The sequence below is a fragment of the Emydura macquarii genome, unplaced genomic scaffold (genome assembly GCF_026122565.2).
Source record: "Emydura macquarii macquarii isolate MOO-44397 ecotype Brisbane River unplaced genomic scaffold, CSIRO-AGI_Emac_v2 contig_1146, whole genome shotgun sequence".
NCBI classification, from domain to species: domain Eukaryota; kingdom Metazoa; phylum Chordata; order Testudines; family Chelidae; genus Emydura; species Emydura macquarii.
In genome coordinates this window covers 12,267,467-12,295,332 of record NW_027131283.1, presented here as the reverse complement: position 1 = coordinate 12,295,332, position 27,866 = coordinate 12,267,467, and the positions used below count along the sequence as shown (strand labels likewise).

The 27,866-nt window shown below is 39.4% G+C and overlaps 1 protein-coding gene across 3 annotated transcripts; it reads left to right on the top strand.

Moving 5' to 3' along the window:
* The first annotated feature begins 8,833 nt into the window (after positions 1 to 8,833).
* GPRC6A (G protein-coupled receptor class C group 6 member A) lies at positions 8,834 to 26,316 on the top strand. 3 transcript variants are annotated; one of them, XM_067546637.1, is made up of 6 exons: positions 8,834 to 9,027; positions 16,127 to 16,430; positions 18,738 to 19,049; positions 21,839 to 22,051; positions 23,102 to 23,225; positions 24,371 to 26,316. In XM_067546637.1, the coding sequence occupies exons 1-6, from the start codon at positions 8,834 to 8,836 to the stop codon at positions 25,492 to 25,494; spliced, it is 2,271 nt and encodes a 756-aa protein (XP_067402738.1). In that variant the 3' UTR covers positions 25,495 to 26,316. The 3 variants fall into 3 exon arrangements, with proteins under 3 accessions (XP_067402738.1, XP_067402736.1, XP_067402737.1); XM_067546635.1 differs by having other exon boundaries at positions 18,738 to 19,565; XM_067546636.1 differs by lacking the exon at positions 21,839 to 22,051 and having other exon boundaries at positions 18,738 to 19,565.
* The last annotated feature ends 1,550 nt before the right edge of the window (positions 26,317 to 27,866 follow it).

Below are 27,866 nucleotides of genomic sequence, written 5' to 3'. Positions count from 1 at the left end.
CCAGCTCTCACCTGCTTCTAACCACCAGCTATAACAATTGACAAGTCTTGAATGTTCAAAATTGTAATCTCATTGTACCCTTGATGCAATAGTCAATGTTAGGTCCTTAAAAGTTAAATTTGTGTAACGTGTCACACTAGAAACACTTGTCTGAATCTTTCTCACTAGCCTCTCAAGGAAATGGCTAACTTCAATTCTTTCTCAACACCTAGCTGAAATCAACAATGGGATGAAGAGCAGCAGTTCAAGTTGAATCCCAGTAAGACTGAGGTCATGCTGGAAGGAAGAGGGAAGAACTTCAAAGAATCAGCCTCCTTCATAACATCTCCACTGCTGAGAACATGTGTTCTCTGATTCTCAAGTCAGTTCACAGCCTTGGTGCCTTTTTGGATTCCTCAATGTGATGGGATGCAGCAGTAGGCCATACCTCTCTAGCGCCTCCTTTGGGAGCGGGTGGACACAACTCCTGTCTTGGAGGCTAGTGTACAGCTCTCCCAGCTGTGCAGTTCAGGGCATCTCCTCTTTGTGGGAGGAGTTAAAGTAGTCCAAAGAAAAAGTCGGTATGTTTCCACAGCCCACAAAATGCAGAATCCTCAGCTTTAGGAAAGCCAGGGAGAAAAAGAAAAAAGAAAAAAGAAAATCACTGGTCCTTCTGCTTTCTGAGAGAGCCTGGCTGGCCAACACTTTCAAGCCATTTCTCTGGTCAGAAACCCATTCTTTCAGGGGCCAGGGAGCCTTGGATTACAGTCCTGCTCCTTTAGAGTGCAGCCCTGTACTGAGCTGGGATTCTCCCTTGAGCATACGTCCATCTCCTGGCTTAAGAAGCTTCCCAGGCATGCTGGGTTGAGGCTGATTGTAAAAAAAAGTTCTTTAACTCCTTCCTGACTGGGCTAAGAGTCTGCCCATCACAGAGTCCCAAAAACCACAGTCATAAAAATTAACCACTTCTACCAGCTATTGGCCAGAAGATAGTATTCTACCCTAGTACACTTGGACCCAGCCATAGTGATCCTTGCATATGTGAGCTCCAAGCGTGACTACTACAACTCATATCTAATAATGAAACTACCCACCCTCATAAAGATCTACCTGGTACAAAATGCAGAAGTTTGTATGTTTAGCAACATGGGTCTCTGGTGCTTCTCTCTCTGCAGTAGCTCCTTCTTCAATACAGAGTCTAGTTGCAGGTCTTTGTCCTGATATTCAAAGCCCTCCATGAAATTAGTCCTAAATCATGTCGCTCCACAACCATGATCTCCCATGACTGCTACATAGCACTAAAATCATGAGAGTAATACAGGGGGATTCATGGGCCTGGGAGACAGACTTTCCATAGCAGTAGAACATAGACTATAGAACTTGCTAACTGAAGAGGAAAGAATGACCACAGGCCAAAGAAAGATTCACTAAATGTCAGAAAACATATGAGGAAACGTGCAACAGGGATTTGTGATCAAGTTGGGGTTTGTCAATACAGATTCAAGGTTGAGTGTTTCCATTTGTCACACCCCTCTTCAGGGATGTGGTAGCTGTATTGCAAGCTGGAAAGCACCAGTCACAGAGATGCTTTCACCCATGATGTTTATATGACAATCCTTATAAACAGAGCAATGGTAGTGCATTACATCAAGCAAATGGAGGTGGATCATAATATCATCATTTATGATTAAACACAATTAAAGGTTGCAACAGATTTGCAAGAATACCTATGTAAAATATCCTGCCAACACAGCTTCTAATTCAGAGCTAGATGTGGATCTCACTTAGAGTCACAGAATCATAACATTTAAGGCCAGAAGGGACCACCATATCACATAGTCTGACCTCCTGTATATCACAGGCCACCAGGACCACCCAGCAACCACACACTAAACCCAACACCTGAAATTAATTCCAAGTATTGCAGCCCTCAAGAGACTAAATTATTGTGTGCCACAGGGGAGAGACTAGTAGGGACCAAGGTGTCCCGGAACTCAAGGCCACTGCAATGGCAGGGAAATGATTAAGTGAGGTACACCAGATAATCCTGGCAGGTGTCCTGCACTCACATGCTTCAGAGGAAGGCGAAGAACCCACAATGTCACTGCCAATCTGACCTGAAGGGAAATTCCTTCCTGACCTCACATAAAGCGATCAGTTAGTCTCAAGCATGTTGAGCAAGAACCAGCCAGCCAAGCACCTGAGAAAAAGAATTCTCAGTGCCAACTCAGAGCTCTGGTCTTCCCCATCCAGTGTACCATTTCCGGACATGGCCATCTCTGATGCTTCAAAGGAAGGAGGTGGGGAAGGATCCCTTCCTGGTCCCTGCAGATGGGCAGCTGAAACCTTGAAGCCTGAGCTTTTAGGAACATAAGACATAAGCAGGAAGTGAGCCCCAAGGCTGTTGGACCCTGCCCCCTACCATGACAAGCAAACCTGTCATAGAATTGTACTCATAAATTTGTCCAGCTCTCTCTTCAAACTAATTAAGTTGTTTGTCACCACAACTCCTAATGGGAGACTGTTCCAGAACCTTGCTCCTCTGAGGGTTAGAAACCTCATGATTAGTTAAACTGTTCCAGTTTAAATTAATCTTTCTTGACCATGAATGATCAGAATTTTACACAGTATTTCAGATTAGGTTTTACCAGTGTCTTGAACAATGGTATTATTACTTCTCTGTTTCTCTGGAAATGCCTTGCCTTATACATCCTAGGATTGTATTTGCTGTTTTTACAGCTGCATCACATTGTTGGTTCATAGTCATCCTATGATTGACTCCACACGTAGGTCTCTCTCCTCCTCTGTTGATTCCAATTGATGAGCCCCCATCTTATGGCAGAAATTCTTTCTTATTAGATCCTAAGTGCATGATAATTTCATCCCATTTCTGTCACTCTGGTCTTCAAGGTCAGCAAGACCTTCCTGTAGAATATTCTGATCCTTTTCTATGTTTATGATGCCTCCCAACTTTGCATCATCAGCAAATTTCATTAGCCTACTCCTTCTTTTTGTGTCAAGGTCATTAATAAAAATATTGACTAAAATTCGTTCCAAGACCAATTCTTGAGGAACTCCACTGGTAACCTTCCTCCAGTCTGATAATCCATCTTTCAACACAACCTATTGCCTCTACCCCTTTATTCAGTTCCTTGTCCACTTTGCATTTCTTGTACTGATCCCAATCTTCCCTTATTTAACTGATGATTTCCCATGTAGTACCATGTCAAATGCTTCATTGAAGTCCAAGTATATTAGATCTACTACACTTCTAAAAAAACTAATTTCCTCAAAAACAAAATCAGGTTAGCATGGCATTATTTACATTGGTAAATCCATGTTGCCATTCATCCCCTTTATCATTTGCTTCTATTGATTTAATTATTCTTTCCTTCACAATTTGTTCTAAAGACATGCATACTACTGAGCTCAGACTAACAGATCTGTAATTGCCCAGGTCACTTTTTTCCACTTTCTTAAATATAGGCACAGTTAGCTATTCTCTCGAATAGACAGATTTATTAAAAATCCTTGCTACCAGTCTAGTATGTCATGTGCCAATTCTATCAGTATTCTAGGATGGAAATTATTTGAGCACATTAAGATCTTTAAGTTTTTCTTCCATCTCAGATGTTGCAATTTCCGTTTTGAGATACTCATTTCCATCAGCAAAACGGTTTTCATGCACATGTTCCATATTATCATCCATATTGAAAATGGAGGCAAAATATTAATTTAGTTTTTGGGTCTGACTTAAATTATCTTTAACCTCCTCCTCATCCACACTTCATAATGGCCCAGCCTCATCCTTCTTCATTCTCTTTTAATTTATAACAAAAAAACCTCTTGTTATTTATTTTAATGTCCTTGGCAAGAGCTAATTCAACTTGACTTTTAGCAATTCTCACTTTATTCCTACATTTTCTAACTCTCCACAATGTACCTTTCTTTGCTGATCAACTGTTTGTTGATTCCCTATAGGCTCTCTTCTTACTCCTAACAACATTTCTGAGGTGGTTATTCATCCAGCTAGACCTGGAGCTTTTCCTTACTATTTTTCCCCTTTGCTTGGGACACAAATTTCAGATCATTTTTATATAGTTGATTAAAAGAATTTCAAGCCACCTCCACATTTAAGTCCTTGAGCTCTTCAGTCCAGTTGTCTTCTTTAACTAATTCCCTTAATTTCCCAAAGTCTGTCCTTTTGAAATCAAAACTCATAGTTGATGAGCTGGTTTTGATTATCCTTCCATTTAATTTAAACTGAATGAACTCATGGTGTAAAGCAAGAGCAATACCAGTGAAATAACTAGGGTTACAACAATGTAAAACAGGTATAAGTGAGAATTTGCCCATCAGCATTTGTCATAAGCACACTTTAGAAAATGTAGTCAGCTGTGGTTATATGCCATGAACAAGCAGTCTGGATATAAGATGGAAAGAGGGAAGGCAGCTGATGAGAGAGAGGCAAATTGCGTGACATTATATAACAAAGAGTGGCATACAGACTTTAGTGGAGATTAACATGCATATTTGCCAGGGGAAGCTAAAACCGATCATCAGTATTGTGAATAGAGATTATAAATATCAAGAGGCTAGCAAGAAAGCTGAAACTAAGCCCAAGAGTTCAAACTGAGTATACTAAGTGTATCCTGTTTAAGTCTTCATATCAGCAAGGAAAAGGTGTTTACTTAGCTGAATATGTCTGCTATGTAAAAAACCAACATTCTTACATTGCAATTGCATCTGATCAACACCTAGTTGAACCCATTCTCTTCATAGTGGTTTGGCACTATACCAAAATATGCAGTGTAATTACTGAAGTTATTGTGAAGATATAAAAATAACTTTGCCAATGTCAAGAAAAATTAAGTTTGATGAGTTTTATCTACTCTATATCCAAAGGCTACAGTGCTGCCTGTGCAGTAGCATCACTTGGATTAGTGATCCACAGTAATAGGACAATGAGTAATTGTGATATTTAACAGAGGGCTATGTGCTCTTCTCCATTCTGGAAAACACAGAGAGCAAGCATACTAATCATTAATATTTATTCAAAAATAGCCTTTTTTAAAAAGAAAATTTAATCAAAAATTATTTTCTAAATTTTATGGGGTTTATGAAAACTGACAATCCAAAATTTGGTGGTTTTTTTTTTCTCTTTTAGCCCGTTTTCTCTCTTTTCAGTGGCAAAATGGAAAAAGGTGATGAAAAAGGGTGGGGAAAGAGGGAAAACTGAAAAACACATTGTAAATAAAAACATTTTGTGAACTAAATTGAAAAAAAAATCAGTTTTGTTTCCACAACTTTTAAATGAGAATGTTTTCAAAGTTTTCAAAAGTTCTCATGATTTATTTTATTAAAAATTCTGTTGTCCATCGCTACTAATGGCTACTAATTTTGACAAATGGTCAAAATTCTAGAAGGAGAAATGGAGTGCACATAACCTGCTCCTTCTGACACATCTTCATATGAGCACCCTACATTTGGGGCTTAACAAGCTTTTGAAGGGACAGGAACACCTGAAGCTGGGTAGAGCAAAGAAACAACTCTCTAGATCTAATTAATTCATCCCATGGTATATGGCCTCCTTAGCAACCTGAGGATTTTTGACAGAAAAACTCCCCAAAATTAATGCTACGCTTTATAGCATATATTTTTCCATGGCTTTTACCACAGAGTAAAAATTAGGGCACAACAGCATTGTGAAACCATTGACAGTGTAACTACTCTGAGAATTATGGCGGGGAAAACCAAAATCCAGGCTGCCACTCCAAATATTGGTCGAACAATGCCTTCTGCATAAAAGCTCCATGGAAGGCCCGGAAAATTCAGGACAGAGTTTCAAAACAAACCTTCCAATATGTGTTAGAAGGTTATTTCTAACTGGTTAAAAGATAGGAAACAAAGAGTAGGAATAAATTATCAGTTTTCAGAATGGAGAGAGGTAAATAGTGGTGACCCCCACGGGTCTGTACTGGGACCAGCACTGTTCAACATATTCAAAAATGAGCTAGAAAAATGGCTAACCAGTGAGATGGTAAAATTTTCAGATGACAAAACTAATCGAGATAGTTAAGTCCAAAGCACACTGCGAAGAGTTACAAAACTGGGTGACTGGGCAACAAAATGACAGATGAAATTCAGTGTTGATAATTGCAAAGTAATGCACATTGGAGAACATAATTCCAACTATACATATAAAATGATGGGGTCTAAATTAGCTGTTACCACTGTAGACTATGAAATTCAAGATAGGCTGGGCTTACTTATAAAATTAAGCTACCAAATATTACTAATAAGTATATTGCAAAAGTCTGGTGGTGGCTGGAACCCTTTTTGAAAAGAAGTGATTGCTTCTTGTTGCATCACAGATATGCTGTTTTCTTCTTTAAGCATGTCTTTAAGCATCAGGTAACTGCCTTTCCTATGATTAATGACCCCTCTTGACTGACCAGCTTCCCTAATTAAATTATCTTCTCTAATCAACTCATCTATACCTCAGTGGCTCCATATTTTTCAAGGATACCTTTTGATTCTATCTTCTGATGGGTATTATTCAATTTTCATCTCAGCAAACCCCAGCCCCCTTTTGTTAGGGAAGGGTGGAACTTTGTAGAATGTTGACTAAACAAAATCCAGGCAGCTAACACCGTTTGAACTGAGCAAAAACATGTAGGTCTTTCCCCTGTTGTTCTTGCTTGGATTTCCTTTGTTCTCTCATGTAATTGCCAAAAATGCTGTGAAAACACTAAACTTAAGAGTATAAAGAGGGAAGCAATCCCACTAGCAAGAGCGCTTCAAGACTGAGAAATCATTCCAGACACAGAACTGTCATCTTGCCCAGCTTTCTTCTGAGACTACAGATCCAAGCTCTCGAAGAAGCTGTCAAGAATTTAAACCATCACCTCTTGCCTGTATTGGTGAGGAAAATTGCTTTTGCAGCTAATATATACTGGATTTTTGGTTTGGGGGCTCATTTTATAAGTGTAGTATTTAAAGCCTTTCTATCATTATTGAACCAGTGTCATGTCAATTCCTGAATGCACTAATATCAGATTCCAGTTGGTCAGGTAAAACCACTCAAGAAAGAGATCTTGGAGTCATTGTGGATAGTTCTCTGAAAACATCCACTCAATGTGTGGCGGCAGTCAAAAAAGCTAACAGAATGTTGGGAATCATTAGGAAAGGGATAGTTAATAATATAGAAAATATCATATTGCCTCTTTATAAATCCATAGTATGCCCACATTTTGAATACTGCATGCAAATCTGGTCATCCCATCTTAAAAAAGATATATTAGAATTGGTGGAATTGGAAAAGGTACAGAAAAGAGCAACTAAAATGATTAGGGGCATGGAAATGCTTCCATATGAGAAGAGATTAATAAGGCTGAGACCTTTCAGCTTGGAAAGGAGACAGCTAAAGGGGAATATGATAGAGGTCTATAAAATCATAGTTGGTGTGGAGAAAGTAAATGAGGAAGGGTTATTTATTCTTTCTCATAACACATGAACTAGGGGTCACCAAATGAAATTAATAGGCATCAGGTTTAAAACGAACAAAAGGAAGTATTTCTTCACACAATGCACAGTCAACTTGTGGAACTCCTTCCCAGATGATATTGTAAAGACAAAGACTATAATGGGGTTAAAAAAAAGAACTAGATAAGTTAGTGGAGGATAGGTCCATCAATGGCTGTTAGCCAGGATAAGCAGGGATTGCCATTTGCCAGAGACTGGGAATGGCTGACAGGATGGATCACTTTATGATTACCTGTTCTATGCATTCCCTCTGAAGCACCTGGCATTGGCCACTGTCAGAAGATAGGATACTGGGCTTCATGGACCATTGGTCTGACCCAGTGTAGCAGTTCTTATGTTCTTATGTTTTTCACAGTCATGGGCACTCATTGATGATAACAACATTTACACGGTGTCTCTGTGCTGGATAGGAGACATGCTCCCATCGGCATGAAGTGGGATTCTATGTGATAGTTGCTGAGAGTGGCTGTTCTCTGCTGCTCATGAATCACAGAGTCATCACATTCATGGAGATTATTTCTGCAGAGTCAAAGAGAGAAGAGATAATGCCCCCATTACTTCTAACAAAACATGACCCATATCAATGTGTTTTACACTGATTTATTGACTTTCAGGCTCAAAAAGCAGAGGGCATGATCTGGCCCTATATTTACTCAGCACCTGATCCAAAGCCCATTGAAGTCAATAGGAGCCAGGTTTTGGATCAAGCCTATCCAAACTGGTATTTTATACCAAGATGTTAAAAAGTTCTCTGAAAACAGCTGTGAGGAAATGCAACCTGGAGACAACTTCTTCTTCCAGGGTCTGCTCCAAAAGCCCACTGAAGTCAATGGGACTCTTTCCAATATTTTCAATGGGTTTTAGATCAGGCCCTTAAAGATTTTTGTGGCAAAATTTTGGATGTGGTATTTCTCCTAGTATTTTACGAGGTCTGAGATTCATGTGCCTTGGGTTAGAAGGATATGCTTTTGAAAGAGTACCCCAAATTTCCATCAAAATATTTGACATGTGTTTCATATACAGCCCAATAATATATTATTGTAAGTTCACAGAATTTTTGTGCCCAACATTCCATCTATTTAAATACAACTATTTCAGGGCTCTCTCTCTCTCGCTCTCTCTCTCCTACCTGTGTTGCATCAGTGAATGATCCATTGTAACTAAACACAGGCATCTGGTGAGGTGTGACTAACTTTCAGAGCAGCCCTTTTCTTTTGTTGCTGTTTACAGGTGAAATAGAAACAGCATTGTTGGCACTGTAGCTAGCGTAATTGTCTCAAGGCAGCCAGTAAGCAAGTGAAACAGAAACATGGCATTAGTTGGTTTGCTGATCCCCTGCTTTGTGATCAGTTTTGATGTCGCCCATTCTTGTCAGAATGCTGACAACTTTGTGGGTGCCAGTTCTCCCGGGGACATTGTTATCGGAGGCTTGTTTTCAGTTCATGGCAGAATGCTACATCCAGAAGAACACCCCATGAGACCAGTGATTCAGAATTGTGCTGGGTGAGTAACACTGCAAATGATACAAATGAAATACCAAGAAATCACTGACCAGTCATTAACAGACATAAATAATGCTTCATAAATTGCATTTCTCAATAATTGTTTCTTAAAAACAGGTTAGTCTTGTGAACCAGCCAGGTAAGGGGGGTGGATGGCACATTGTAGTGCAACAATGTGCTTTCCAGAAGATACTGTGACCAGCTGAACTTGGGGGTAACTTTTCCTCTGACTACCTGGGTCTATTTACACATGGAAGCAAATAGCATTGGAACTTGAGGATGGGCAGTCTTTTTCATTTCAATTATCATTTTAACTCGGATTTGTTTTATTTGTCTGAACAATATCTTACAGTATTATTATTTATTATTTGTAATGCAGTAGAGCCTAAGAACCCTAGCCTTGGACTAGGATCGCACTGTTGGGGCCCTAAGCGAACACAGAACAAATAGACAGTTCTTGCTCAAAAGAGCTTACAATCCATTGTAGTACTTTACATCTTAATTATTGGCCATATAATAATATATCATTGAACATATTGTACTGGCCAGCACTGAATGTGGTACATATTCTATATTATAGTATATTCCTTTTATTGCAGAAGGTGGAGAAAGTGACTAAGGGTGAGGCTATTCTAGATATGATTCTGATAAATAGGGAGGAACTGATTGAGAATTTGAAGATGGAAAGCAGGTTGGGTGAAAGTGATCATGAAATGAGAGTTCATGACTCTAAGGAATGATACGAGGGAAAACAGCACAATAAAGGCAATGGACTTCAAGAAGAACAACTTTAGCAAACTCAAAGAATTGGTAGGTAAGTTCCCATGGGAAGCAAGTCTAAAGGAAAAAAGAGTTTGGGCAAGATGGCAGTTTTTTAGAGACATTATTAAGGGCGGAAGAGCAAACTATCCCAATGCATAGGCAAGATAGGAAGTACAGTAAGAGACCACTCTGGCTTAACCAGGAGAACTTCAGTGACCTGAAACTCAAAAAAAAAGAGTTACATAAAAATAAGTCAAATTACAAAAGATGAATATAAAAATAACAACACAATTATGTAGGGACAAAAGGCCAAGGCACAAAATGAAATTAAAGTAGCTAGGGATGTAAAGGATAACAAGAATACATTTTACAAATACATTAGAAGCAAGAGGAAGACCAAGGACAGGGTGACTGTAATGAAGCAACGAGGAGGAAAAGACAATAGTAGAAAACACAGCAATAGCCAAAGTGTTAAATGACTTTTTTGTTTTAGTTTTCACCTAACAGGTTAGCAGTGATTGGATGTCTCTGAAGTGAATATCCATGTAAATGGGGTAGGATCTGAAGTCTCTCGAAAGCTTATGTCTACAAATATTAAATTTGTTAGTCTTTAAAAAGCCACAGAACTCTCGTTGTCTTAGACAAGTTAGATATTTTCAAGTTGGCAGGGCCTGACAAAACATCTTACATTACTTAAGGAACTGTCTGAAGAGATCTCTGAACCATTAGCAATTATATTTGAAAACTTACAGAGGATGGGACAGATCCCAGAGGACTGGAAAAAAACAAGTATAGTATCTATCTATAAAATGGGGAATAAGGACTACCCAGGAATTATAGACCATTCAGCTTAATTTTGGTACCTGGAAAGATAATGGAAGAAATAATTAAACGGTCAATTTATAAGCACCTAGAAAAAAATAAGGTAATAAGTAGCAGTCAACATGGACTGATCAAGAAGAAATCATGTCACACCAACCTAATAACCTTCTTTCACAGGATAACAAACCTTGTGGATGAGAGTGGGGGAAAGCACTAGCACTGATATATCTCAACTTTAGTAAGGCTTTTGATACTATCTCACCTAACCTGTTCATAAGCAAACTAGGGAAATATAGCTGAGTCAAATTTACTATCAGGTGGGTGCACAACTGGTTAGAAAACCATACTCAGAGAGTAGTTATAAATGGTTAACAGTCAAGCTGGAAGGGCATATCAAGGGAAGTCCTGTAGGGAGTGTCCTGAGTCCAGTTAGATACAATAGCTTCATAAATGATTTGGATAATGGCACAGAGAGTACACATTAAGTTTGCAGATGAAACCAAGCTTGGAGGAGCTGCAAGGACAGGTTAAGAATTCAAAATGATCTTGACAAACTAGAGAAATGGTCTGAAATAAATAGGATGAAATTCAATAACAACAAATGCAAAATACTACACATAGGAAGGAATAATCAATTACACAAACACAAAATAGAAAACAGTTGTTTAGGAAAGGGTTCTGCAGAAAAGTATTTGGGGATTATAGTGGATCACAAACTAAATATGAATCAACAATGTAACAGTGTTGCAAAAAAAGGAAACATCATTCTGGGATGTATTAAGCAGGAGTGTTGTAAGAAAGACACAAGAAGTAATTCTTCCACTCTATTCAGCATTGATAAGACCTCAACTGGAGTACTGTGTCCAGTTCTGGGCACCCCGTTTTGGGAAAGATGTGAACAAGTTGGAGAAAAGTCCAGAGGAGAGCAACAAAAACGATTAAATGTTGAGAAAACATTACTTATGAGGAAAGATTGAAAAAAATGGGTTTGTTTAGGCTGGAGAAGAGACACCTGAGGGGGGGACATGATAACAGTCTTCAAGTATGTAAAAGGTTGTTATAAAAAGGAGGCTGATAAATTGCTCTCCTCATTCACTGAGGACAGGACAAGAAGTAATGGGCTTAAACTGCAGAAGGAAGATTTAGGTTAAACATTAGAAAAAACTTCCCAACTGCAAAAGTAATTAAGCGCTGGAACAAATAACCTTGTGGAATCACCATCATTGGAGGTTTTTAAGAACAGGTTAGACAAATACATGTCAGAGATGGTCTAGATAATATTTAATCCTGCCTCAGTGCAGGGGACTGGACTAGATGACCTATTGAGGTCCCTTCCAGTTCTATATTTCTATGATTCTATGAGGAGGTGGAGTTTCTATGAAGGAGGAGTATAAAAGTATTGTTCGAGCATGCAGGAATGAAATCAGGAAGGCCAAAGCACAATTGGAGTTGCAGTTAGCAAGGTATGTAAAGGGTAACATGAAGGGTTTCTACAGGTATGTTAGCAACAAGAAGATCAAAGAAAGTGTGAGCCCCTTACAGAATGGGGGAGGCAACCTAGTGATGGATGATGTGGAAAAAGCTGAAGTACTCAATGCTTTTTTTACCTCTGTCTTCAGACATGGTCAGCTCCCAGACTACTGCACCGGGCATCACAGAATGGGGAGGAGGTGAACATCCCTTAGTGTTGAAAGAACAGGTTCAGGACTATTTAGAAAGGCTGGACATGCACAAGTTCATGGGGCTGGATGCAGTGCATCTGAAGGTGCTAAGGGAGTTGGCTGATGTGATTGCAGAGCCATTGGCCATTATCTTTGAAAACTCGTGGCAATTGGGGGAGGTCCCGAATGATTGGAAAAAGGCAAATATAGTGCCCATCTTTTAAAAAAGGAAAGAAGGAGGATCTAGGAAATGACAGACCAATGAGCCTCACCTCAATCCCCGGAAAAATCATGGAGCATGTCCTCAAAGAATCCATTTTGAAGCACATAGAGAAGAGGAAGGTGATCAGGAACATTCAGCATGGTTTCACTCAGGGCAAGTCATGCCTGACCAACTGATTGCCTTCTATGATGAGGTGACTGGCTCTGTGGATGTGGGGAAAGCGGTGTACATGATTTACCTTGACTTTAGCAAAGGTTTTGATACAGTCTCCCACAGCATTCTTGCCAGCGAGTTAAAGAAGTCTGGGTTAGTTGGATGAATGGACTATAAGGTGGATAGAGAGCTGGATAGAACATTGGGCTCAATGGGTAGTGATCAACAGCTTGATATCAGGCTGGCAGCCGGTAACAAGTGGAGTGCCCCAGGGATCAGTGCTGGGGCCAGTTTTGTTCAACATCTTCATTAATTATCTGGATGATGTGATGCATTGCACCCTCAGCAAGTTCATAGATGACACTAAACTGGGGGGAGTGGTAGATATGCTGGAGGATAGAGATAGGATACAGAGTGACCTAGACAAATTGGAGGATGGGCTAAAAGAAATATGATAAAGTTCAACAAGGACAAGTGCAGAGTCCTTCACTTAGGATGGAAGAATCCCATGCACAGCTACAGACTGAGGACAGACTGGCTAGGCAGCAGTTCTGCAGAAAAGTATCTGGGGGTTACAATGGACAAGAAGCTGGATATAAGTCAATGGTGTGTCCTTGCTTCTAAGAAGGCTAACAACATATTGGGCTTCATTAGTAGGAGCATTGCCAGCAGATCAAGGGAAGTGATTATTCCCCTGTATTTGGCACTGGTGAGACCACATCTGGAGTATTGTGTCTAGTTTTGGGCCCCTCCCACTACAGGAAGGAAGTGGACAAATTGGAAAGAGTCCAGAATAGGGCAATGAAAATGATTAGGGGGCTGTAGCACGTGATTTAAGAAGAGACTCTGAAGGAACTGGTCTTATTTAGTCTGCAGAAGAGAAGAGTAAGGGGGGATTTGATAGCAGCCTTTAACTGCCTGAAAGAGGGTTCCAAAGAGGATGGAGCTAGGCTGTTCTCAGTGGTGGAAGATGACAAAACCAGGAGTAATGGTCTCAAGTTGCAGTGGGGGAGGTCTAGGCTGGATATTAGGAAAAACTTTTTCTCTAGGAGAGTGATGAAGCACTGGAATGGGATACCTAGGGATGTGATGGACTCTCCATCCGTTGAGTTCTTTAAGGCCTGGCTTGACAAAGCCCTGGCTGGGATGATTTAGTTGGGGTTGGTCCTGCTTAGAGCAGGGGGTTGAACTAGATGACCTCCTGAGGTCCCTTCCAACCCTAATTTTCTATGACTCATGTTGTGCAGCCCAAATCGTAATGTTCTTGCTGCATCCTTATTCAGCAAAAGCACTCACTGAGAACTTTGATTAATGAAGAGCTTCAGTATCTGGCTATAGATTTGGGGAAGAATTTTGAAAAGCACCTACATGATTTAGGAGCACTTGTCCCATTGAAATCCATTGTTCCTAATTCATTAGGTACTCTTCAAAATTCCACTCCAGATCTTTTATGAAATTCAGTAAAATACTTTTTCAAGGACCTCATTTTAAATATACAAATGGTAAAAGCAAAACGGTATTTTATGTTTCAAATACATATTATTTGTGTTTCTAATATAAAATTTTTCACCTGAAAATGGATTATAATTTTACACATGTCAAACACCTACTAATTTATGCATTTATTTTGCTGTATGTCAATGTCCTATTCAGAATAATCCTAGTGGCCATTTATGACTACAGCCAGGGCATAAGCATAATTTTTTCAGGCCGCTCCCACACACATACCCATGGGGGTTGCAGCCTGGGCCAGGCCCCCCATGGCCTCTGGGCCCTTTCCCCCCTCCCCCATGTGCGGGCCCTGACTATAACTTTGCCAGACCCAGTGGTTTTACTGCCAGTTTTTGTTTAAATCCTGGTACAAACCCTCACTTTTCACTTTGAGTTCTAGGTTCAAATGAGCACAATATCTTAATGTGCAAGTCAGTTGGAATATTCAGATGTGAACTGGTTTTGCTTCAGAATTAAACAAAATTGCAAATTTTGAGCAGTTTTGATGCGAAATCATAAATTGTCCCAGGTCCACTTGAAATTTATTCCAGCTTCACTCAAAGGCTTGTGAGCCTTACAGCAGTGGCTCTCAACCTTTCCAGACGACTGTACATCTTTCAGGAGTCTGATTTGTCTTGCACACCGCTGAGTTTTGCCTTACTTTAAAACTTCTTGCTTACAAAATTAGACATACAAATACAAAAGCACACTATTACTGAAAAATTGCTTAGTTTCTCATTTTTACCATATAATTTTAAAATAAATCAATTGGAATATAAATATTATACTTACCTTTCCGTGTACAGTACATATAGCAGAATAAACAAATCATTGTCTGTATGGAATTTTTGTTTGTACTGACTTCACTAGTGCGTTCTATGTAGCCTGTTGTAAAACTAGGCAAATATCTAGATGAGTTGATGTGGCTGCTGGAAGACCTCTGCGCACCCCCCCAGGGGTATGTGTACACCTCGTTGAAGACCACTGCCTTACAGAACCTTGCCCAAGTGTAGAGATGACATGGTCTTATTGTGAATATTTTGTACATCTCTAGTCTGATCCAAAGGACCAATGGGAGTCTTTCCATTTACTTCAATGGGCTTTTGATCAGGCAGTAAAACCAAATGCTATATGGTTTTCTGACCATAATCTCAGAAAGGTTTATTTCCCGGTAGTCTTTTTTCTTCTCTGTTTAAGACCGTAAGAACATAACAGCTGCCACAGAAGGTCAAATCAATGGTCCATCTAGCCCAGTATCCTGTCTCTGACAGTGGCCAGTACCAGAGATTCAGGGGACAAAACAGGTCAATTTTGGAGAGAGCCATCCATCTTCCCCTCCCGGCTTCTAACTGTCACAGGTTTAGGGTCGCCAAAACGTGGGGTTACATCCCTGACCATCTTGGCTAATAGCCATTGATGGACCTAGCCTCCATGAATTTATCTAGCTCTTTTTTGAACAGTTATACTTTTGGCCATTACTACATCTTGCAGCAAGGAGTTCCACAAGTTTTTTGTGCATTGTATGAAAAAGTACTTCCTCTTCAGGTATATGTTGAAGGAAAATGCTTCAAATAGAAAATTATGGTTATTTGACCAAATCCTCATGTGATGTATATTAGCAGAGAGCTCTGAATTTGACAGAGCTCTGCTGATTTACATCAGCTGAGGATCTGGCCCTTTTAATGCATCTAGTTTTACAATTGAATAGCAATGTGTATTCTGCTTCTCCATGAAATGCAAATTCTTATTTACATTGTATTAAAGGTTTTGTGTTGGCTTCCTACATTTCCCATTTGGATGTGAGACAAAACAATTTAAGTTTAATCATCTTTTTTCCCCCAAAAGCAAACAAATCATACGTAATAACAATTCTGACATTTCATTTTAGTAAATGTCATGGGCGAAAGAATAGGGTTGGGAATAGTTTTTGTTCTAGTACTGATTCTGAAAAGTTTTACTTGAAGTAACAATTCTGTGTTTCATGACAGTTTCGAAGTTCAAGTGTTTCTTCAGACTCTTGCGATGATACATGCCATTGAAATGATCAACAATTCAACCTTGTTGTCTGGAATTATACTGGGCTATGAAATCTACGACACTTGTGCAGAAGTTACGAAGGCCATGGGAGCAGCTTTGAGGTTCCTGTCTAAATTCAATGCTTCAAAGGACACGGTAGAATACAAGTGTAACTATTCAGACTACATACCAAGAATTAAGGCTGTCATAGGATCCAGCTACTCTGAAATAGCAATGGCAGTTTCAAGGCTATTGAATTTGCAACTAATCCCATTGGTAGGTTTGGGGCAGTATTTTCATTTTGAATATAGGACCAAATTTAGCACTGGTATAAGTAGGCACTGCTCCAATTGAAACTAATGAGAGTTGCACGTGCTTAAGCAAGAGTTGGATTTGGCCCAAAGACAGTCTGTTGTCTTCAAGAATCAAAGTGGGAAGGTGCCAACCTGACACCAACCTTCTGGAAGACACCTGTTGATGACAAAGCTGATCTGCACTGCAGTCACTCTCAGTAGTTCAATGGGAGGGCATAAAGCAAGAGCTCTGAAGGGAGCTGTTCATTTGCCCTCTAAACCGCAGAACAGTGGCACATGATGATTTTGGCCAAAGCTGTCTAACTAGAGGGGCAAGGGAAACTGAGGGCCTGATCCAAAGCCCACGGAAGTCAATGAATGTCTTATTTAGTCCAAGGATACCCATGTTAATGTCTTGTCCCCTATTGCAAAAAGACAAAGATCTAGCGCGGAGATACATCTGGAAATTCTCCTCTCCTGTTCCTTAGAGCATCCAAGGATTGGTGGAGCACATGGTGCTCCAGCCACATCCTCCCTTCAGCTAAATATCCTTCTCTATCCCTGACATGGAATCAGTGAGACGGGAATGAAGTCAATGAGACTGCTCACATGTTTACATTTGGGTACCTGCCTTTGGGATGCTCCAGTGATGCAAAAGGGGTGGACTTGTGGGCCAGGATCTAGTCCTGAATATAATGCTAGCAGTACGGAACACATCACTTTGACTATACAGTAGGATGACAGTAATTAGAGAGATGGAAAAAAGACATAAAATAGCTGCATCCCTTTTTCTACGGTGATAGGATGGGATCATGCTCTTCAGCTCCCCCACAGGGGATGTAACAGATATTAGCCTGATACTAAACTTGAACTTAATCAAAAGGCAGGTTATAGGAACAAATCAGACGTTGGCACACAGGGAGGGGAAAGATGACCTAATATGGTTTTCCCTCCGCTAATTTCTATAAGCATCTGATAATAGCGATATTTGGTATCACCCAGTCTGGTCATTCTTCCTTTGTTGGCAAGTTTGGGTTTATTATGACAGTTCTTAAAATGCCAAGGAGGACAGGGAATATGTGCAAAACACGTTTGTCAACACCAAAGTCAAACAGGGATTAAAAGCTACATTGGTTTAAGTTAAACTTTTCTACTCATTGATATCCGAATTAGATTCCGTGGAATCAATGCACCAAGTAGTTTTTATAAAAGAGTTTGTCTCACTCTTTCTGGAACTAAACTTTCCTACTATTTACTACTATTTTCTCAGGGTTGTTCCTCCAGCAGATTTCGAGTTTGTATATTTTTTAAAAATTAATTATAGTTCTAATAAATGAATATATACATGTGCCCACTGTTCTACCAGGCTTGGTGATAGCATTGCCTTACAAAGACTAAGGATACTAACAGTTTGAGCAGTAACTATTTGAATACTTCCAAGAATTGGAATAGTGTTTTTTAATAGCAGGTTGATGTCATCTGAACAAAGTTTATCTGTAAAACAAAATGACAGTATCAGCATAGTCACTGTTTCTACTTTTAAAACCAGATACTCAGCCATCATTAAGATCCCTTTGTGCCATCATAGTAGGACAAAGGACTGGTACTATAAAGGGGTTTAGATGCTTAAAGATGCACATAGGTGCCTACGCGCTGTTGAAAATCTCACTAGGCACCTATCTGCATCTTTAGTTCCCTAAATACCTTTATAAATCTGACCCAGAGTCCTCACACCTCAACTAAATACTCAGTTGATCTTTCCCCTGACATAGAGGAATCCTGAGCTGGTTTTGTATCACCTATTCCAATTTTTTAGCATACTGCGAGTGCTAGGGACAGCAAGGGATAGGGAGAAGGCATGTCAGGGTCATGAGAGGGTGGAGGTGGAGTGTGATGTACTAGGTGATCCTGGGCTTCTGGGAAAGTCTCTGGAGCCTTCACCCAGCTCCAGGACTGGGAGAGGCAGAAAGATGGCTTAGAGCCGCCACCTTTGTCTCTCCCAACCACAGCTGCATCAGGTTCAAATTTGGCATACCTAAGAAATAAACCCTTAGTACAAAGCACGTGTTCAAAGGAAGAGCAATTGTTACAGCTTTGCATCTCTTGGCATCTACTCAGAATTCACAGTTCCAGCGGGGTAGCCATGTTAGTCTGTATACAGCAAAAACAACAAGAGTCCTGTAGCACCTTAAAGACTTTTGAAATTTGTTAGTCTTTAAGGTACTACAGGACTCTCATTTTTTTTCAGAATTCACAGTTTCTGTAATGTAAATGTTCTGTCCCTTCCTAGGTTAGTCATGCATCAAGTGCTGAAATCCTCAGTGACAAAATCCGCTTTCCTTCCTTCTTACGCACTGTGCCTAGTGATTTTTATCAGACGCGAGCAATGGCCCGCTTGATCCACAGGTCTGGGTGGAACTGGATTGGAATAATAGCCACCGATGATGACTATGGGCGCTCTGCTCTGGAGAGCTTTGGGATACAGGCTATGATGAACAATGTCTGTATTTCTTTTAAAGAAATGTTGCCTGCCTATCTTTCTGATGGCACCATTAATGCCAAAGTTAATCAAGCACTCGAGAAGGTCGTCAAAGAAACCAGGGTAAATGTGATTGTTGTCTTTCTGAGACAATTCCATGTGACAATACTATTTAGAAAAGCAATCGAGAGGAACATAAATAAAATCTGGATTGCAAGTGATAACTGGTCTGCTGCTGTCAAGATTAGTAGCATGCCCAACATCAAACACCTTGGAACAGTGGTGGGATTTGCATACAAAAGTGAAAACATGTCTACGTTTCATGACTTCTTGAAAAACCTGCATTCGCAGCCCATTGAAAACAATACGTTCTTAACTGAATATAGTGTGCTTTTGTCAGCCTGCACAAATGTGAAGGACCAGGATTTGAACAAGTGCATTTCAAATTATTCCCAGGAGAATCTGATATACAAGGCTGGGAGACGCAGTCAGATCTGGAGAGATGATTTTCTGTGGGCCAACACCGAGCCAGGATTTATCCAGAGCACTATGCTCGCAGTCCATGCAATTGCACATGCCATACGGGAGCGATGCAAAGACAGAGACTGCAAGAATCCCGTTGCTTTTGCCCCCTGGGAAGTATGTTTATAATACGTTTCCTCCTCTCTGAACACCTTTCATTCCCTAGTTCTTCTTTGTTACCCATATTCACTAGCTGGGCACTTCTGTCCTCTTGTTATTGTGTAAGCTACTCTTTCCCACCAGAAACCTGTTCCCTGAATTTAGATACATAGGTACATGTTTACTCCTTTCTTCGCCATTGCTATGCCAATTTAAACCAAAGTTTGCATGCTAGAGATTGGTCAGCCATCTTTAATACAATAAGAACTATCTAATCAATCTCTTTTTTTAAGAAGTTAAACAGCCACTACCTTAGTATCTGAACATACCCCAGGTATTAAAGACCCTGATGCCGCAGACCAATTTAACCATATGTAGGTAGATGCTCTCAATAGACAGGATTTCTTCAAAACATTTTGCACTTCCTCCCAGCATTACCTCCCTCTTGCCTGGGTTCAGTTGTCTTTCAGCTGACATGAACCTTTACCTGAAAGTTAAACTGAAGCAAGCCATTCTTTTGTGTGTATATGTGTTAATCCTGATTTCATATTGGAGTGAATGACAGGAAAATCAGGCCCTGGTATCTTTGGGATGTGTGAAGTATTCTGCCTAATACCCATCTGTTTTCGGAGGGGAGGAAGGGGTTAGTGGGAAAAAAGCAGGAGAAATCAGACAAATAAACCTGACCTGACCTTTTACCCAAGTACCTGGTCAGGACTATTCACTTCTACACACTTTTACTGAGATGGTTAAACAAAGATCATTTAAAAGGCAAACAGACTCTGAAGCACTCTGACCTGATGTGACCTGTTATCCCAGGTTAGGACAGATCAAACCAAGATAGGGATTGAAGAAAACAACAATCAACTTTTCACATAAACTTTTGAACACAAAGGGCCTGGTATAAGTGGATACAATTTTATTAACTGTGATGGAATTGCACTCACATCACATCTTAATTTATATTCCAAAACCTGTAGAAATGAACAGATCTATTTAGAATCCAAGACATAGAGGGAGTTGTGAAGTTGACTGAATATGCACTGCTTTGAAAATGTATCCCTTGGGGTTTACACTTACGCCCCACAAGCTGGCATATTCAAAGTTTAGGCTGAAACAAAATCTTTAACACACCTGCCTGTACTGAGAAACCATGAGGTCAGTGGAGATTCAGCCTTTACAGCTAACTGGTTCCCATTGATATGTGACCCTGGACAAACCAGAAAGAGACAATTATTCAAAAGTGGTCTCTAATTTGGGATCTTTCTGTTTTTGGGTCTCCAGCTTAAGACATCAAGAGCCTGATTTTCAGAAGAATTGAGTTCTGATTTCATCTGGAGGTCTAGACAATCAACACCTCTGAAAATTGGGCACAAGGTATCTGAAATAAGAAAACATGAGGCACCCAAAGTTAAAGGCTACTTTTGACACTTGGGCCTCAGCATCTTAGTAATTTAGGGCCTGATGCTCCTCCCGCATACACCAGTGAAAATTAGCATAACTCCATTAACGATAAACTTTGCTCTTACACCAGTATAGCATCAAGAAGTTACCATTATACCAGTGTAATTAAGAGCGTAAACTGGCCTAACATGTTTGCATTCAAAATAATGGTTCTTTGATTTTATTCAAATAAAAGGTGTTTGTCTAAGAAAATGTAATGACGTGAAAGATGGTTAACTTCAAAGTTCCCTCTCAGCCCCATCCTGTAAGCATGGCATTGAGTGATAGCTTCATCAGAATCACAGGTGAAAAATGTTAAGAGTTGGCTATGGATTTGAACACCCCCAGAGAGGTTGGGAAGTTTGAGTCTGGATCCATATCTAAATCTAAACTCTGTCTGTCTCTGCTTCAGACACAGATGGACATTAGTGACTGGCATCAGCCAGGGCAAGGAGTCTACAAGAGGATCATTCTTGAAGGCTTTTTCCATTTCTTGTCAGCAAGATTTTCTCCTTTCCTCATTGTACAAAATTGTCACAGAACTGGACAAGAAATAACATGAGGATTTATATGATTATATAAAGAAATGATAAGAAAACTGCTTTTTAGGTATATAGACGGATAGATTTTGAGGCCAACAAGGACCTGTGTGATTGTCTCGTTCTATGGCATGAGTTATGCAGGACATATGAGGTGATTGTAATGGCTCCTTCTGATTTTAAGATTTCTTTGTTCCTAAAAAGCAGTATTTCTGATCTTTATGTAACCATATAAATGATAAACTATATCCATTTTACCAAACTAAAAGGATACTGATGTGTCTTTGCTTTTAATTTTTACTGCTACAGCTGCTTGAAGAACTTAAAAAAGTAACGTTCAATGACAATGAAAAAGAAGTTCATTTTGATGCCAAAGGAGACCTTAACACTGGATATGATGTACTTCTCTGGAAGGAAATCAGTGGCCAGATGGTGATCACTGAGGTGGCAGAATATGACCTGCAGAAAGATGACTTCATCTTCAAGGATGAGGAGAAAGAAATGGAGTTTCTGAATTTAAAGGTATCTGGAGGACACACTGTGTTTGTTTTATAAAATCCAAAAGTGTTAGTGAACAAAATATGGTTTGTGAAGTTTGTTCCATGCCTTGCCCTTCTCCTGCAGGATCTAGTACTTGGGGTATGTATTTAATATTCACCTCTCATGTACTTAGACTCCTCCCAGATGTCAGGGTTCAAATGTTCCATTACTTTAGGGCCAGATTCTGCCACCCTTGTTTACCCTGACTAATACCTTCATCTGCGAGTGGTCTCAATGATTCCAAATGAGACACTGCTGAGATCCAGCTCCTCCTATACATAGTCTCATATTGGACAGTTTACAATTTACATCTGTACTAAAAATGTTATTTAAGAAATTGATAGTATGATTCTAATTTAAAAAGTAATTATGTAGAAATGTCAACTTCTTATGCAACACATCTGTTCCTTTTGTTTATGATCATTCTAGTGACAGAAATAAGCCTTTCTTACTCTTGGCTTCTACTAGCCCTGCACAGTCAACACAGCTAAAAAGACAGTGAGCTAGATTGTGTTCCATCTTGTGCCTTATCAATAGACCCGTTCTCCAATCCCATTGCTGTTTTGGGGATTGTGCAGGAAACAATCTCAATCAGTTACACCTGTACAACATTATTACCTTCAGTGGACTTGCAGTGATGACAGTGAGGGCAAAATTTGATTGCCCAGCTGTGATCAGACATCTACTGTAGTGTGCAAAATCTTTATTACTGGTGACAATGCAAAAGAAAGTCCCAAAGGTCAGAGTCAGGGTCATATCTTCAAAAGCATCAAAATGACTTAGAAGTCCAAGTCCCATTTTCAAAAGTGACCTATGGGATTACAAGGTTATCAGTTAGAAACTCCATCAGCCTTTTACTTGTGAAATGAGTACATATGGAAAATATGGAGACATAATAAACATGGAGACCTACAGTGCAATTTTTACAGAGTCATTTGTAGAATGACCCGAGGGATGTTTATTTTAAATGGGAGACATTCTAGTTGTGCCTAGTTTGTATTTTGTTTGTTCATTTTCTCCATAACACTGCAGAAAGTTAAATCAACATGCTCCAGGAAATGTAGACCAGGACAAATGAAGAAGGTTTCAGCAAGTCCACACACATGCTGCTATGAGTGTGTGAACTGCCCAGAAGACCATTACACTAATCGGACAGGTAAAGAACTGTGATCCAAGTAAAGCATTTGTTTTATTCATGTGCTATATATGCTTTCCAACTTGGAAATAATTTGTAATGAGATAAGTATATTTGTCTATGTTCAGTGGCCTAAATACACAGGGCAGGAAGAGTATTCAACACAAAATTATTTTTTTTAAATCAGTTCTTCCTAAGCTAAGGTGATTAGATGCCTCAATTTACTGGGATTGTTCTGGGTTTGTGAGACAGTCCTGTTGTCATAGATGGTTCTGTTTAAGGTAGAAATGGCTTGAACCCAAAATCTGGATCCAAAACATCCTTCAACTTTTAAGAAAATTCAGATCCTTTGTCTAACCCTGACCTCTCTAATGGACTGAATCAAACCTCCAATCCAAATAGCCCCAGATGTAGGATCCGATCCTGGAATTGGGTCCAGGTAAATGGATGTCTATTGACTTCATTGAGATGCCATTTGGGCACAGGGGCCTAACCCTGTGGCTCCATCGATAGGATCCGAGCCTAAATTTGCATGTCTGGATCATTTAAAACTAGAAAAGAATCCTCCAAGTCTTTCTGCAGCGCATCCATTTCAACAGAAGTACTGTGGATATTAGTTTTGGTTACCAAACACCTGTTCTGTCTATAATGGGAGTACCATCAGGTTAGGGTATACAATAGCATCTCATAGATGCACGAAGGATGAGGAGTTCAATTCCTGCCTTCAGTACCAGTACCTAGTTTCATAAAGATTTTAAAATGGGTAGTGAAGAATAGAAGAGGAAAAAGAAAAAAGTGGGCTGAAGAAATTTTTGGTACAATATGTTTTGAATATTCTGATAGCAACCGGCAGTAAATTATATTCCACTCTCTTTTTACACTGTTCATAGAAACCGAAGCATTTGCAAAATTTCTCTGCAAAGTAACAGTAAGGTACTGCAAAGTAACAGTAAGGTATTCAGAATTTTCCTCCATAGTAGAAATAGACTTTCTAAAGGAATTATAGTTCCAAATATCCATGAGGTAATACGTTTAATTTAAAGGGTATTATTTTGAGTCCCAGATAAAACATTACATTTTCCTCTTCTAGAACTCAGAACAAATCTGTATCTCTGATAATCTGCCTACTTTGATCTTTCTCAGTAATCTCCACTTTCTCCTTTTAGATATGGACTACTGCTTTCCGTGCAACAACAAAACTCACTGGTCACCTGTGAACAGTACTACATGCTACGAAAAGACAGTCCAGTACCTCAGCTGGAATGACTGGTTTGCTATTTTGTTACTAATCCTCTCTGCCCTTGGAGTTGTGTTGATTTTTGCAATTAGCACAATATTTACTAGAAACCTGGATACCCCTGTCGTAAAAGCATCAGGCGGTTTAACTGTTTGTCATGTTATTCTACTCTGCCACTTCTTCATGTTTGCTAGCACTGGCTTTTTCATTGGCAAGCCAAGGGAATTCAAATGCAAAGCCCGGCAAGTTTTTTTTGGCATCAGCTTTGCACTCTGCATCTCATGTATTTTAATGAAGTCACTGAAAATTTTACTGGCCTTCAGCTTTGATCCCAAATTACAGAACTTTCTGAAGTGTCTCTACAAACCTATTCCTATTGTGGTCACCTGCACTGGAATTCAAGTTGTCATTTGCACTTTTTGGGTAACCTTTAGAAGCCCTTTTGTTGAGCAAAATTTCTTTATTCGCAGAGTGATTATACTGGAATGTAATGAAGGTTCTATTGTGGCTTTTGGGATTATGTTAGGCTACATAGCTGCTCTGGCCTTTATTTGCTTCATATTTGCCTTTAAAGGCAGGAAATTACCTGAGAATTACAATGAAGCTAAATTCATAACCTTTGGCATGCTCATTTACTTCATAGCTTGGATTATATTCATCCCTGTCTACACCACTACGTTTGGTAAATACCGGCCAGCAGTTGAGATCACTGTGATTTTAATATCAAATTATGGGATTCTATGCTGCACCTTCCTTCCTAAGTGCTATATCATACTTTATAAGCAAGAAACAAACACAAAATCTGCCTTTCTCAAAATAATTTACAACTATTCTTCCAAAAGCGCAGGCAGCCTTACTGTTAGCCAAATGTCTTTGGCATCTACATGTACAACCCCCCAGTATCCTATCACAAACTCTTGCTGTAAATCTGAAAAAACTTTGAAGAATGGCAATTGCCATTTTGAAGTCTCCAGACATAGCCTGACAAGAGAGGATGTTCCTCCTAAAAATACAGCTGGGACAATATCAAGGAAGAGATTGTCTAGCATATGATTGTGTAGTGGTGGAGCAGCTAGATAGGAAATGAGTAATTACAGTGAGCCAGCTCTTTTCTAGATCTGCCCCTTGCTCTCCCCAAGGCCACGTCCAGCCCACATGGGATGTGATCTTCCAGGATGCATAAACAGCTTCACATTGGGATGACCAATTCAGGAGAAGGCCAAAATAAATAAATAAAAACCCCAATACCACCCCATCCTATCCTCAGGCAGCAAGAGGAGAGTGAAAGTGTTCAGATGCCTTGGTGATAAATAACCAAAGAAACAGACCTATATCAAAAATGAAAGACTTTCCACAGGTCTGTAACTGTATTTATTGTCAATCCCTTTTTCTTCCCCCAAATCCTCCCACACAGGCTGTTGTTCCAGTGCATGAAGAAGAAAGAATATGTTAAGGGAATCTGTCCCAGATTACTTGTCCAGAGGTGTCGTCTTTGTCCAAATAAGGAAACACTCTGTGCTAAAACATGATAATGGCATGTACTTCAACATCTAGTACTTCATGTACTTCAACATCCTTCATCTAGTTTGTATAAATCATTTGATGACTGGGATCAATGAAAAAATGTCATGAAAATTTTAGCTTTTATCATACTAGTAAGGAAGTCCGATCTTGAAAGGAAAATGACAATGAACCCTTTCCAGCACCTAGCAATTGCCCAAAGTTTGACTGATATTAACTAGGATTCTAAAGAATACTTAGTCATGCAATTAACCTGCAAAATTGGAAAATATCACTTTATATTTTAACTTCTATGCAATGGTAGTCCAGAATTACATAGATTTCTTAAATATAATTTTTTGATATTGGGCCTTATTCTCATAAATCAGAAGTAACTTGAAGACAAGGAAGATCAAAATCAAGCCCACTAATTCCAGTGTTATTTTACTTACATCTGTATTAGCAATCTACTGAACATGAAATGAATATTTTTATATTATACTTTTGTAATGTTTTAACAGTCTCTGTTAAAACAAACATTTGATTTTTCAAGTAAATTTGTGCTAAAATAGGTAATGCAGTATGTTATTTGTCTTATTATAGATCATACTTTCAACTATAAGTATATACAACACAGTGATTTTGACAGTAAATACTTAGCTGTATATATACACTCATTTAGAATGAGTGTAAATTATAAGGGTGCATCTTACGTACAGGAATGAACAATTGCGTGAATAATACTGAGCCTGATTAGAAGAGAATAAGTACATATAACTGTATATATGATTGCTGCTCATACATCACAATGTGTTGAGTACTGTTCTGAATGTAAAACGTTTTGTATTGTAAATCTGAAATTGCTGGAATTTAGCTCCTTCTGCAACAGCAAAACTCATGGAAAAGACAGAAACAAAGCTCATACTATGATGGTCATTTTTCAGCAGCTGGCCAGGAGAAGGAGGCAATTGGAAAGACCACTGTATACACGTATGTTGCTTTCAGAAAGCTTAAGACATGGGATATGATTAAAGTAATAACATTTATTATTTAAAATGCTGTTTGTTTATCTCTTTCTCCCTCCCTCGGAACTTTTGCTCAAGCTTCAAATATAAATAATATTTAGCTCTGATTTGTTATTAATTTATTATTAGTATTGGTGTTAGTATTTGTATTTCCGTAGTACCATGTGGCCCTAGTCATGGATCAGGACCCTATTGTGCTAGGCACTGTACAAACACAAAACAAGAAGACGGTCCCTGCCCTAGAGCTTTCCACCCATACATATCAGTGTACTTATGAAGATAGACCAATATCATATTGTTTAAAAGCTGAATGTGGTTGAGGACAGGGGGCAAGGTTTGGGGGCAGAGGGCAGGCCATGGGGGAAAAGCATGTTAAACCATAGAAACATAGGGCTGGAGGGGACCTTGAGAGGTCATAAGTCCAGTCTCCTGCACTGAAGCAGGATCAAGTAAACCTAGATCAAACCTGACAGGCATTTTTCCAACCTGTTCTGAAAAACCTCCAATAACAAGGATTTTTCAACTGCCCTTGGAATTCTATTCCAGAGTTTACCTACCTTAGAGTTAGAAAGATCATTTAAATCTCTCTTGCTGCAGATTAAGTCCATCACTTCTTGTCTCACCTTCAATGGACATGGAGAACAATTGATCACAGTCCTCTTTATAACTGTCCTTAACTTATTTGAAGATTGCTATCAGGTCCCCCCTCAGTCTTCTTTTCTCAAGACTAAACATGCCCACTTTTTATATCCTTTTCTTATAGGTCAAGTTTTTTAAGCCTTTTCTCATTTAGAATCATAGAATCATAGAATATTAGAGTTGGAAGGGACCTCAGGAGGTCATCTAGTCCAAACCCCTGCTCAAAGCAGGACTAACCTCAGCTATTTCATCCCAACCAGG